The 14,279-nt window shown below is 44.4% G+C and overlaps 1 protein-coding gene across 1 annotated transcript in view; it reads right to left on the minus strand.

Annotated features, from left to right (window-relative positions):
- Positions 1-849: 849 nt before the first annotated feature.
- LOC116412710 (tyrosine-protein phosphatase 10D-like) overlaps positions 850-14,279 on the minus strand; it is a 30,893-nt gene continuing 17,463 nt past the window's right edge. Inside the window, 10 exon segments of the mRNA XM_052900831.1 lie at positions 850-2,932; positions 4,124-4,325; positions 4,459-4,884; positions 5,550-5,772; positions 6,705-6,832; positions 6,835-6,938; positions 8,982-9,174; positions 9,946-10,545; positions 12,976-13,181; positions 13,638-13,899. Coding sequence (XP_052756791.1) covers positions 2,901-2,932; positions 4,124-4,325; positions 4,459-4,884; positions 5,550-5,772; positions 6,705-6,832; positions 6,835-6,938; positions 8,982-9,174; positions 9,946-10,545; positions 12,976-13,181; positions 13,638-13,899 — 2,376 coding nt within the window. The 3' untranslated portion in view covers positions 850-2,900.

A 14,279-nucleotide genomic window follows, 5' to 3' on the forward strand; every position in this document is an offset into this window, starting at 1 on the left:
ATATTGTAGAATTGATCAATACAATTTATAAAAATAATTTATTGGTATTACTACATATTTTCAAAAAAATACGTAAAAACCTATTTTTTTGGGTGATTATGGGAGTTTATGGGTGTTTATTGGGTTTTTACCAAAGCACCGGGTTTAAACCCGGTGCTTTGCCCATCTGTAGGCGTAATACATCCAGAACGACGTGATCGCTCACAATCTGGGAATCCCTTTGGCGGTGTACTTTGTCTGAGACATGGCGGCCAAAATGTTCGTCCACGCCGACAAATTCCGTACTTTTAGTAGGGGACCTGGTATCGCTGCACGAGCGTCCATAGGATGGCAGCGTTATCGCCAGAAATCTCCTGATCACGGGTGAGGGATGATACTACTATTTACTAAATCCTCTTCTTTCGCCCCACTGTCCTTGCCCCCCGCTTCCTGTGTGTACATCTTTATTCCGCAGCCAACAGCCGCGGCGCTTTTAGTAAAGGCCCTTAACTGGTCATTTATTTTTACTAACTATACTAACAGTCGTCATTGACGTATTTAGGGCCCTTATATATTTAGTTGGTTTTTTTAAGGGCATTACATACAACCATACTGAACTCTATACGAAGTCACTCTTCAAGGCAGTTGTTCCACAGACCCGGGGGTAGTCGCCTATGGAGATGAAGCTGGGGCAAAAAGGCTCGCCTCAAGGTCCTCCACCTGCGTCTTTGAAAGACCTAAAATACCTGCGATGACGGATTGTCATAGAAAATTCATATAAATTGTATTGGTATGTAAGAAGAGAACGCTAGATATGTATGGTGTGGTAATGTATATATCGTACAGTTTGGGTAGAAATTAAAACAACAATTGAAAAAATAAAGTATGTTTATTATTTATGTTTAGTGCACGCGTTCAACGTGCTGTTATAAATTAGATCGTGATCGTGGTTAGCACGTACTGGTGTGTATAAAACATTAATATATTAGCCGTAAGCCTCACTTATCACTACTATTAGGAATGTAAAATTGGAAGCCCCTGCCACTACACTATCATATGATCACTTCCTATCTCTATTGGACAAAGTTTTCGGATGCGGGAGATGGACGTAAATGTTAATACCAAATGTAAACAATGGATTCCGCTGCGTAACACTCGTAAGTCTATCTAAAAAATTAGTCAAAAAATACATCAATTGCACGAACGATTGAGCAGGTACAATATAGTAAGTACACATTTAACATTGTAAACAAACAAACAAAATAATAAAAATTAAGTACATAATATGAGATTCACGGTAAGTAAGTACAAAGGATGCCATAACATTAAAATACATAACAATATATCAACACTAGAATAGATTTGTAATAGGACATGTTTCACACTGCGCCTGGTATCTACACACATTATCTCACAAAATGTAAACAAATAAGGAGACCGTTGGAAAAAGAAATTTTATAGTCATTTGCTTCTGACTGTAATAAAAAGAACATGTTTGAAGCTTTGCAATATGTTGTTTTACTTTATTAGGGAAACATACTATTTCTAGAACATATACATAAATAATACAGCAGTATAAAACATAATTCAGTGAAGTTTCCTAATATAATCATTTAGTTCTTATAGTATAGCTGTCGCCCGACATCGCACGCATAATAATAATAATTGGAGTGTAATATTAATGTACGTGTGTATGTATATCTATTTATGAATTTATGCTACATTTAATTATTCCGATTATATTATTTCATTATAATAGTAAATGTGGTGTAGATGCAGGTGTGGGTCTGGGTACGCATACCAGCATGTGACACGAAAATTGTTACTCAATTTATACATAATATGTGTATTTATTATTAGTGTTTCTATTTCAAATGAATAAATAAAACTAGAAATATAACAAATAGTTCTGTAATGATGTGCTTACACACATACGGCAATTGATTTTTATTTATATAAATAAGAAAGATAGACAGATAAATAGATAGATTGCATAAGCTATGTATATATAAACGAAAATAAAATTATCAATTGAACTCAAGTACATTTGACTATTATTTGAAGTTTCCGTCCATAGGCGACATTTGCCAGTTTCATCATGCGGGCCGTATGCTTGTCAGCCATTCAAGCGGTACAGTAAAAACTCCACCTTTTCCCGAACACTTGCAAAACAGCTGCCGTCTGAGTTGGGTTGCAAATATTGAATTCTAAACTGTTGTTGCTGTGTGTACTCCAGAGAATAAAGCAAATTTGTACGAAAAGGATGTATTAAATACATATATGTTTTGGAATAGCTTTGTTTATAATATGGTAGGAGCGGCAGTGGGCGCGCTCTGTGCGCGTGTGAAACATCTCCTCAGTATAAATAAACTATGATACAGTATCGCAGAGGAGAGCGCGGCGCGGCGCCGCCGGTCCGACCGCGGCGCCGCGCCGCTCATTGTTGCAACGAGCCCTTTACAACTTAATCTATTTACATATTACTTAACTAATATATTGGTCCTGTCGATATACAATAAAAAATATATCATCTCGTATCAATCTATGTCTATTGTACAATATACGCATCTAGCTAAGCGCGAATTGATCGTTAAGTACATACAACCTAATGTCAAGTCCGCGGCAAGTCGCCACGCGGCTCCTCGGCGGCCCGGCTGCGTTATATATTGCCAACAGTATTTTTTGTTCTCTAATCGGCATCGTCACTTGTTCCGGAGCCGTTGCGACGTCAACTCGTCGTAGTATGCGGTTTATAGTAAACGAAGAGGGCCTATTGACTTACAGCCTATGTAGACGTAACCTCTTCGGAGTAGTAGCTTGACGGCTTTAAACGTGACTCGCAAGCGAAGAGAAACAGTGTGACGTGCCAGGTCGGTGTCGGCGAGCGAGCCCCGGCGCGGCGCCGCCGGCGTGGGCCGGCCTCACATGCCGGACTCCGCGATGCCCTCGTCGTCTGAAGCACGAGACGAATATGTTTATGAGCGAGTACTTTACCAGTCGGTGGCAACACACGCATGCTCGCAGTGGCGGCCCCGGACACGGGTCGGGATATTTGTACACATGAGCAAACATTACGAACATCTGATGTGATGTGATGTGAAGTGACGACCTCCCGGTCAGCGCACAAATATATGTACGCGTGCCCGAGACCGGACCGATCTAGTAACAATCTCACGCTCAAGGTCATATTAATACAATAAAAAACAAGTCGCAGTTAGTCAAGCACAATTTCCGGAGTCGGAGCGAAAGAAGGGAATGAAAAAGAAGATGGAGGGAGGGAAGAGTAAGCAGAGAGAGAACTACAAGCGGTACACAGGGGAGAGGCGCCGGGCGGCGGCGGCGGAGCGCGGGCTGCGGTCGGCGCGGGAACTATTAACAAAATTTGCCTCGAGGACGGCGCCGACGTCGAGCGGCGAGCGGCGCCCGGCCGCCGCCTACACGCCGCTACCCGCCACTACCTGCCACTACCCGCCACCTGTCCGCCACCCAAGCGAACTTGTCACTCTCTTTGCGAACGCTAAATGTGTAGTTTTGCATTTTATAAATTGCCCTACAACTCATTTTGCACAGTTAATGACATTGAGTCAATATTAAACACAAAAGTATGTTTCTAGAGACTTCTATAGATTAAATAGACAAAACTAAAATCAAATTAAGTATAAGTATTTACATCGGTATGTGTGTATGTGTAAAATAATACTGACGACCAACACTCGTACTAATTTTGAAACACATGTATAATCAAAACTAATCTGACATAAATTTCCTACTAGTTGAGACTAGCGCCACATTACACCTATCTTGTGTCGCGAATCTTCCGCAACGTAATACCAGCATGTCAAAATCATATACAATTTGCTGCAGTTCCCTGCTCGACGCCTGCCTCGTTCAGTAGCTATAGACACTGAATATTTTTTATGACAGCTCACATAAATGTTCAAGTTTTCTAAGATCGTAAAATAAAAACAGGTTACACTTTTCATTAGGGCTGTGGGCTTGTTTGCCATTTTATGTTCGCGGCCGGCGTCGACTAGGTCGTGACCGCGACCGTGACGGCGACCTCAGCGACGTCGCATCGTATGGGTCCTCGTGATGCCCGAGACGCACGGCGGTCGAAGTTACGAAGTATACAATGATGGCTGACCTTCGAACGCGGGGTTGAGGTGATGGTTGTGGTTGTGGTGCGGGTGGTGCGGCGGCGGCGTCAGGTCCTGGCCCTCGAGCACGGCCACCACGCACTGGTGGATGCAGATGTACTGCTGCTCGGTCTGCACCATCCACACGCGCTCGCGCCGCATCGCGTACACCATGCCGAAGATGTCGATGTACTCCGCGTGCGCCGCTAGCTGCACGCGCACACCTCAATATTATCGTATGCAGTAACAAGTATATAACCTATTTAAATGTAGTGATAACATATTACAGGTATGAGTGCGTGTGCGTGTGCGTGTGCGTGTGCGTGTGCGTGTGCGTGTGTACCTGCTGCAGCGCCCGGTCGAGCGTGATGAAGGTGCCCGAGCGGCCGACGCCGGCGCTGCAGTGCACGACGACGGGCCGGCCGTCGGCCGGGCAGCGGTCGCGGAACGCGCGCACGAACCTGGCCAGCGTGGTGGGCGGGTCGGGCACGCCGAAGTCGGGCCACGTGGTGAAGTGGAAGTGCTTGAGCACGCGCTGCTCGGCGCCGCGGCACACCATCAGCTCGGTCACGGTCCAGTCCGGGTAGCGGCTCTCGTTGAGCGCGGTGACGGCGATGTCGCCGTAGTACACGGGCCGCGTGTCGTACGGCCAGTAGCGGTCGCACTTCTCGCGGCCCTTCTCCACGCACCGCGTCAGCATCACGATGGCGCGCGAGCCCGACTCCCAGCACATGCGCCAGAAGTCGTCGCGCGTGCAGTGCAGCGGGCCCTGCCACACGCACCACGCCGCTACACTCTCGCACGCCATACCGCCCCATATCTCACCCTCCAAACACACACATGCAAACACAACTGCTCCAAGGTTGAAACACGAATAAGACAGAGGTACCAACATAAGCAAACGACCTTTGTACAAAGTCTACCTCTAATAAAATTAAAAATATTTTAAATATTAGTATCACGTATGCGTTGCCGATTTTGTCTTTAGAGCAAACTTTGGAAGGAAGCTCATTCTATGTTTTAAACATTCATCATCATCATCAGCCTTGAATCGTCCACTGCTGAATATAAGCCTCCCCTTGGGGGGGTTCTGCTAGTAGTTGCCATACTTAGCAGGCGGATTGGCAACCACAGTCAGGCTTTAGAGATGTTTAAGAGGGACGCTGCTACCCATCCCTCGCCCTCCTTCAGTCGCCTCTTACGACACCCACGAGAAAATAAGGGGTGGCCTATTCTATATCGGAATCACACAGCCATTATCATCACCCGGTTTTAAGCATTAACAGTTCACCTGTTAATGCTTAAAACTTATTGGAATAAAAAAAATAAACTCCTGAAAATGGCCCTTCATATCTTGCAACAATGAGATCCCATGCGGGGTAGCTAGAAAGAGGCGCTGTTCGTGTCGGTGGATGGTAGGCGGCGGGCGGAGACCTGCGTGACGATGAACTCGCGCGGCGAGTTGTGGCCAGGCACGTAGTTGGCGTTGATGTAGTCGGAGCCCTCCTCGTCGTCGACGGGCTGCAGCTTGTAGCGCGAGTGGTCGTACGGCAGGATGTTGGTGAACCGGTTTTTGGGCCGGTTGCACGGCAGGTCCGCCGCCGTGCACGGCTGCTCGCGCCCCACGTGCTTCAGCTCTTCGAACTCCTCGCTGAACCTGCACACCACCACCCCAATATACATTTAGTCAGCACTATATGCAGTATTTGCTTTACATACTCGTATATGTATATATAGTCAGTCAGTTAATGTCGGTTCTATATATATATATATGATTAAATGATTTTCTATTAGGGGTAACACTGAAAAAATTATCTTCTAAATCGATTAACTGAGGATCGATATTAGAATGTTTTTTATGCAAATTCACTTAGACAAAAAATGTTTGGAAGGTGTTTGATGTTATTGGATATTTGATTCAAATTATTTTGTTTAATTCCGTTACCATTAGTGTATATATGTGACTGCTAACAACAACTCGAAGATTGACCATCACTATCACTACCAGAAGTTCCACAATCTTCCATATTGGTCATTATTTTTTAATTAGCAGCTATAAATGATGGCTAATTTGGGAGGTTGTGGAACTTCCGGTAGTAATAGTGGGGGTCAATCTTCGAGTGTTGGCAGTCACATACACATACATACACACATATACACACTACTAGTAGTGGATATTTATGCAATTTAGAGTGGCAGATAAGCTAACAGCCCACCCAATGGAAAGTGGTGTCTGTCGTCTATAGACATCAACAACAGTACCATGGACTGGAATACAGTATACTGTTGCATTCATAATATTCCTCATGTGTTTTTATTTCTGAGGATTAAGAATTAAGGGTGTCCCATACCCTATAAATTCACTGTCATATCCCACTGTTCAAATAGTAACATCGCCTCCCGGTTGAAACATAAATGAGACAGAGGTACCTAAGCAAACGACTTCTGTAGAGTGTCCCTCTGCAATGAATGGACTTGCGCAATACAAGGTGTACAATTGATTAGTGGAAGGGATCGCTTTGGTTTGTGGCGAGGTGGCGAGGTGGCGAGGTGGCGAGGTGGCGAGGTGGCGAGGTGGCGAGGGCGCACCTGAAGTCGGAGTCGGCGGCCATGAGGCGGTAGTGGTCGCGGAAGTCGGCGACGCGCACGGGCCGCTGCGCGCGCGGCGCGGGCGGCGGCGCGGCGGGCGCGCGGCGGCGGCGGCGGCGGCGCGCGCGGCGCGGCCGGCGCGGCGCCGCCGCACCAGCAGCAGCGCGCCGCCCGCCAGCGCCGCGCACGCGCCCGCCGCGCACGCGCCCGCCACCCACGCCGTGTTGTCCACCTCTGCCGACACCGCATTCGCACATGTACTCACTCGCCCCACGGCTGTCTACATACTAACTACTCACCTCATCTTTAATATTCAATCTTTACAAAGCTAACTACTTATCTCCTGTTACAGAAACCTTATTTGCCGCAAGTGGCTACTCAATTAAAAAGTAAACTGAATCGTAGTCTGAAAAACAGAGGGAATGTCGAGCTAGATCGGTCATTTGGGAAGGATGGACGAAAGAAGAATTACAAAATTAATATCGAGCCATAATCGAGCAAATAAACGAGGACGTCGGCAGGGATTCCCTCTGTATAGACAGATATCGACCAAGTAGGCGACGTAGTGAAAAAAAAGTTAAAAACAGTCGTAATCGACGCGTTAATATAAAGTGAACTGAACTAATTAATGTGGAGGAAACGAGAGAAGCTTGCTCGGTTACCAGAGTATTCATTTGGCGTTCCACCGTTTGTACGGTAGGTACGCCCGGTGGAAGGCACGCAAAGCATATTGCATACTAAACTACTTTCTCCGAGAAACGAAAGTGACAATATTTTAACATTCTTCAAAATAATTACAAAACGTAATGTCATTAATGTTTAGTAAACATTTACAATTTACACTCCTGAATGTTAACAACGCTCGCTGCGAGGTCACTGTTATCACTTTGCAAATAACCACTCAATCACTACACTTGACTTGCTTTTTTTTGAGAGTCGACATAAAATCTTCAGAATACAGACAAAAGAGAGTATGCGATATTTACTACTATTGTGCTGGTCCATATATTTTTATGGTTTATCCGGTAGAGGGCAGGGGCCGCACACGGCGCACTGTCCCCGGGTAATATCGCACTGCGCCCTAAATTATGCTCAATAAATCCTTTCGCCGAGTAAAGACACTATTGTAAGAGCCACTTGGACAAGGTTTGTTTAAATTGATTATGAACTAATATCGCCTTGTCTGAATTACTAATCACTGATAACGGCCGTTATCGTAGTGATTTCTATTAATGTATCCAAACGCGTATTATAATACATATGCATGGAATATGTCATGTCCGACGAGATACCTACCGTGTGGACGAGGTGAGATCAAGCAAATCGATAGCGGCGTGGTAGCAGCGGGTAGCTGATTACAGATGTACGATATTGATATAACGTGACAAACCTTGGACGCCGATAATAGGGCCTACAGCATATAGCTAAGAACAATTAATTACATAGAAGGAATGATAAAAACTGTAAATCATATGGTTGCCTCCTTTCTTTGTATGCAAATATAATTAGTAAAAAGAGGACGAAAGATACACCATCAGTTGCTTTATTTCTCAATTCATAGTAGGCTAGTGTATAGAAAATGTTTGATATGTCAATTATTTGTCAATGACAAATGTCACATTACTAGATTATATACTCGACACGGTTTATGTAGAAAGTATGCGTGCAGGTTGCATCTGAATTTGGTAGGGTTATACATTTTCTATACACTAGTCTGTTATGAAGTTTTTATTTTATCACTCCTTCTATATAATTCCTTGTTTTTAGGAATAAAGTGTATTTTAAATACTTTAGATAGATTTTACAAATGTATTTTAACTTTCGAGCACTTAAATGATAAAACTGTATAAGAACTGCACTGTAAGTGGCAATAAATATGGACTAAATTAGCCACTCGCCGACTACTACGATACAGGCCTGCGAGCCTAGTGTAGTAATCACTGTATAGTAAATTGTGTACCCGCATTTTAGTTCAAATAAAGTTATTATTATTATTATTTCGAATACGATTTTTTTACATAAATAATTTATTTGAAAGAGTAAGTCATGGTCGAGCAGTAGAGTTTGAACTTAGAGGTACAATCGTAGAAAATGACGTTTTAAAAACTACTTGCGACCAAGTGTGTTTGAATAAAGGTAAAATTAGTCGTATTCTAAATGTAACATTGAATATCTTAGGTGGAGATCGTGCAGGCCAGTGCAGGACGTGCCCGCACTATACATACGGTGGCGGTGGCGGTGGCGGTGGCGGTGGCGTGTGGCGCGTGGCGTACGTACCGGTGTAGAGCACGGCGTAGGCGGTGTCGGCGTACTTGTCGGGCGCGGTGAAGGCCCGCAGCTTGACGTAGTAGCGCGTGCCGGGCTTGAGCGGCCCGTTGCAGTACGTGCGGCCCGCCGCCTCGCAGCGCTCCGCGCCGATCGTGAACTCCTCCACCGGCGACGACGCGAACGGGTAGTACGGCTCCGTCACCTGCGCCGCGACAATCGTACACCAACACACAACTCACAACACACTATTCCATTGTTACCCAATTACAAACAATAAAAACATTCAGTCTTAATTCAATATTCATCTTTAATCCCAAAGATTGTCTACAAGAGATTGCTTTTATACTACACTATGCTTATTGAAAATCCTTTAAAAAGTCCTGCAAAATTGGTGTAATAAAATGCGGGCCATTTATGGCTGCCATTTTTATTTAAAATGATAAAAGTAATCCTAATTCAAAACAGCATTATGAATTAAAAATACAATTCAATACTTTTCATATTTAGTTAATTTAATTACACTGAATTAATGTATACTTTCTATTGTTATATGTAAATGTTTACAAAAACCCACATAAAATTAATTTGGCTCCTACTTTAATTTCTTCTAATACTACTGCATGTTTTAAATCTGTATAAATTCTGAAATATTAATATTCAAAGAAATTTGTTAAATGGAACAAATTCAAAATGCCTGTTACATTTGGGTAATATTATCTGTCCATATTTACAGTATACTGGGATTCATAGATATTGATTTTTGCTTTTAAAATTATATTGATTATATAAGTAATATAGAATATTATGAAGTTTTATTGTTTGGGTTTTTGTTTTTTTGTATATGCTTTTTAATAAGTAAATAATATAATATATATAAACATATATAAGTGGAGTTAAATATTAGAAAGGATTATTGAGTTGTCATCTTAATTGAAATATAATAATAAGTAATGTGTTAATGTTGTGCAAGTACCTGGTAGGGGGGCCAGAGCGGCAGGCGGTGCACGTCGCGCCACGAGGGCAGCGGCGGCGGCGTGTCGTCGCGCGGCTCCTCGGCCAGCACGAGCGTGTAGGCGGTGAGGTTGCCGTTGGCGGGCGAGAAGTAGTCGGCGCGGAAGCGCACGGCGACGGCGGTGGGCGCGCGCCGCACCTCGGCGGGCGTGGCGTGCGGCGGCGGCGGCGGCGGCGCGCCGATGGCCAGGCGGTGCGTGGCGCGCGCCGCGGCGCCCGCGCCCGCGCCGTTCACCGCCCACAGCGCCAGCGAGTAGCGCTCGCCGGGCCGCAGGCCGGCCACGGTGCCGGCGCGCGCGTCCGGCGGGAAGCGCAGCTCGGCGGCGGCGGCGGCGGCGTGGTCGGCGGCGGCGGTGTCGGCGGGCTCGTAGCGCAGCACGAACTGGTGCAGCACGCCGTGGCGGTCGGCGGCGGGCAGGTCCCAGGCGAGGCGCAGCTGGCCGGGCGCGGCGTCTGCCAGCGCGAGGCCGCGCGGCGCGGCGGGCGGCGCCTGGCGCGTGCGCGCCGCCGCCGAGTGCGCGCGCGACGGCGCCTGCAGCGCGCCGCGCCGCCCCGCGCGCACCTGCCATATATACATAGTACATTACTGCAGCGGCCGGCAACTGACGCATTCATGGACGAACGTGCAAATGTGGCCCGAGGCGTAGCCGAGGCACACATACGTGACTCCATCGATGCCTAGTTGTGATCGTATTGATAAATCCAGGATTTATCACCTGTAACGATGTCGTAAACACGCCGAGACGAGCCTGCTTCAAATTTGTCTATCATATCATGACACCATTCACCCTTGCCTGCTTTTGAACATCGGTGAGGTCATGCAGTACCCAGCGTGAAACTGTCCTCCGCACCCGTAGATGCACATTTAGAATCTCGTGAAAGCTTCCTAATCCAATCTGCAGTATATACTGAATCTCTTAATATGTAACTCATCTATTGTCTTAAATCAAATTTTTCACTGCAACACATTTTCTTCCGTAACAGCCGTCAAAGGGCAACCACTCCTTTCTTCATCCCCCAAAGTTAGTCGACCGCGCCTATATTCATTATACCAACGATACACGGTTGCCTTAGAAGGGCCTTCATCCATGAATGCCATTTGAAGTCTATCGTACGATTCATCCGGTTTCAGGCGACACTTAAAATCGTAAAAGATCATAGCGCGAAAATGTTCTCGACGCAAATCCCTATTTCAATGAGACACGGTAATTTTAATTAGCTCGCGAAAAAATGTGGAGGGAAGTTTTGAATTTAGAACGTACCTATTTTTACTTATAAGTAATCATATTTTTAAATAAATTATAACTGACCAGTCCCACATACATATAAACTTTTTCTCGCAATACTTTCTGAGTGACCTAGTATTGTACTATATACTCAAGTGACAATTACTTACCTAATACCTCCGTAAAGTTTCAGCCAATTCAGCTGATCGGTTATTTTATAGCATTTAATATGTGATTCCTTAGATTGGTATAACTTTTTTATTTGTGAACCGATTGAAATAAAACAAGCACCAAATGTTAAACGGAACAACCCGCAACACAGTACTAAAAACCGCATTCAAATCGGTTAAGCCATTTCGTCTACAAATGTACAAACAAGCAGACAAAAATTCTAAAAAATCATTGCTTTAGATTCTATTGCATTCATAGAGCCCCCTATAATAGTTTTTCATATATATCTTCTATGTACAGACAGCGACCGGTTACGATTTTATTATATGAAGTGTTATTTATCGAGGTGAATAATTGAAATTACAATTATCGTGAAATATCACACATTCAATAACAAATGTGATATTATAACACTGTACTTTTGTTGTAATCTAGTAGAAATATTGTTATAGTACATTACTGCAGCGGCCAGCAACTGAGGCATTGATGGACGAACGTGCAAATGTGGGCTGAGGCGTAGTCGAGGCACACATACGTGAGTCCATCAATGCCTAGTTGTGGCCAAGGCTTGTATAGTACTTTTCTCAAACATCTGGCCCCATAAAACACGACAGATATGGATTTTCATTCAACTTTTGCCGGCCGCTGCCCGCATGTATCTGGCCAATACGGCAATTTTGATTTATCTCGAAGAAGATTGTCAAAATAATGCTCACATTTCCAAGCATGTTTCAGAAAAAGTTATTTGAATGCTGTTTACGACAAAATTAGCAATAGTGAAATAATAGAATTAAAGTAGTAACTAGTAATTATTGTAAACTAGTGTATTTAAGATTTGAGTGACATTTTTTTATACTAGCATAATGTCAAATAAGCATACAACCCGTGTAAAAGTAGCCTATGAACACCTGTAATATACAGATTTGATTATTGTTGAACAATGTATAAGAGCAAATAATTAATGCGTTAAATACAGTTCCAATAACAGTGTTGTGTGATCCTTCAAACTATAGTGTATAATTGCAAACTATACGGTAATTGCTGTGATCATTGTTGAGAGCGCCACTATTTATAAATTGATTGTTTATACACTTTTATATATATTTTGTATTTGTACTTTATAAAGGGTTTATTTAGGATACAATTATTTTGTTTTAATTCCAAGGTTGATACTAGATGGCGCTCTGTTCTAAAACACGCTATAATTTAATTCCCTAGAAGTCAGGTTTTAGCATTGTAGATTTGAAATATTTAGTACTGTAATAATTTTTTTTACATTATACTCATTCTCGTATGTTGTGTTTCATTTCGGGGATTTTTTGGGCTGTCTGATACCGCGGCGCGTACCCCATTAATTATATTAAATTATTAATATTTCTAATTATTTATTGTTATATATTGTATTGTATAACATAAATACTATGTAACATTCATTTTGAAAGAGTAACTGATGAGTTTTTTCTCAACAAATATCTACATTCAGAGACTACACTAGGCATAAAAAGAATATAAGAAAATATGAACAATGTAATTGATCTGTCCCTGTTTATTCAGCATTTACGTACATAAAATGAGTATCGGTTAGTGGTACTCACCACCACGGTGAAGGTGTAGAGCGTGTGCGGCTGCAGGCCCGTGATGGTGATGGTGCGGCCGGCGGTGTAGTGCGTCTGCAGCTGGTCGGCGGCGGCCAGGTACTGCACCTCGAAGTCCGTGTACACGCCCGCGGGCTCGTCCCACGCCAGCGTCACCTCGCGCGCGCCCACCGCCGTCGCGTTCAGCTGCGTGATCGGCCGCGGAACTGCGCCCGCGCACACGAAAAAGGTGTAACATCAACCCCTCCTCCCCCCTCCCACATCTTTGTACTCCTTCAATCCGGATATGAGCCACAAGTCTATGAAATTCTTTTGATAGGAAACCAATTAGTGTTTTATCTCCATGTCAGAAATTATGACAATCAAAACACAACGACATCCACACTACTTTTTCACTATGAGTAAGTTTGCAATATGTAACCTACCCTTTTCAATTACAAAAAAATCTAATTAAAATTTTCATTTATTATTAAAAGTATATTGTACTCTGCAACTGCCGATCATTCGCCGGTAGTGTATTGTGGCCGTGTTACGGTTTAAACTGAACGATCTTTACTTGGCTATTTAAGTATACTAAAATAATTGAATTATAGTGTGTGTGTGTGTGTGTGTGTGTGTGTGTGTGTGTCTGTATGTGTACGTAGCGGGCGGAGGATAGTTACAGAGGCGCGCCTGCCGCTGCACGGGGTGCGAGGTGACGTTGCAGGAGACGGTCCACATGGTGAGGTTGTAGAGGCGGCCGGGCACCAGCCCGCTGAACACCACCTGCTGGCCGCCCGCGTCCGCGGCGCGCTCCTCCCAGCGCGGCGCCTCCCCTCCTCCTCCGCCTCCCCCGCCGCCGGCCTCCTCCTCGCCCGCCTCCAGCCGCCAGCGGTACGAGTCGAAGCGGCTCGCCGTCGCCGGCGTGCGCGTGTACACCACTTTCTGCACACACATGCATGCACATTCACTGGCTGCACACCGCGCCGCTCCGATTGCCATGGCGACGCCGCCACAACAACCGCAGCCAGAATACTTACAATTCTCAACAATATTGTTACAATAAGAACAGCCAAAATTGACACAATTTATTTAACGAACAAAATTAATATTTAATGTTTGTCGTCCAATACCACTGAGCAAGAAAAGCAGGACTGCAAGAAACAATCAAGTACTTTAGACAGCCTGGACAACGAAAATATAAGTTCGTACATCTCCTTCACAAGCATAACAGTCGGTATATAGCACCAACTAACATATATACAACCTATCCATGTAGCAAACCTTAATCAAATATGTTCAGCGTAATCGACTAACAAACATAT

This window comes from Galleria mellonella, unplaced genomic scaffold, assembly GCF_026898425.1.
Source record: "Galleria mellonella isolate WM207_F2 unplaced genomic scaffold, CSIRO_AGI_GalMel_v1 utg714, whole genome shotgun sequence".
Lineage (NCBI taxonomy): Eukaryota > Metazoa > Arthropoda > Insecta > Lepidoptera > Pyralidae > Galleria > Galleria mellonella.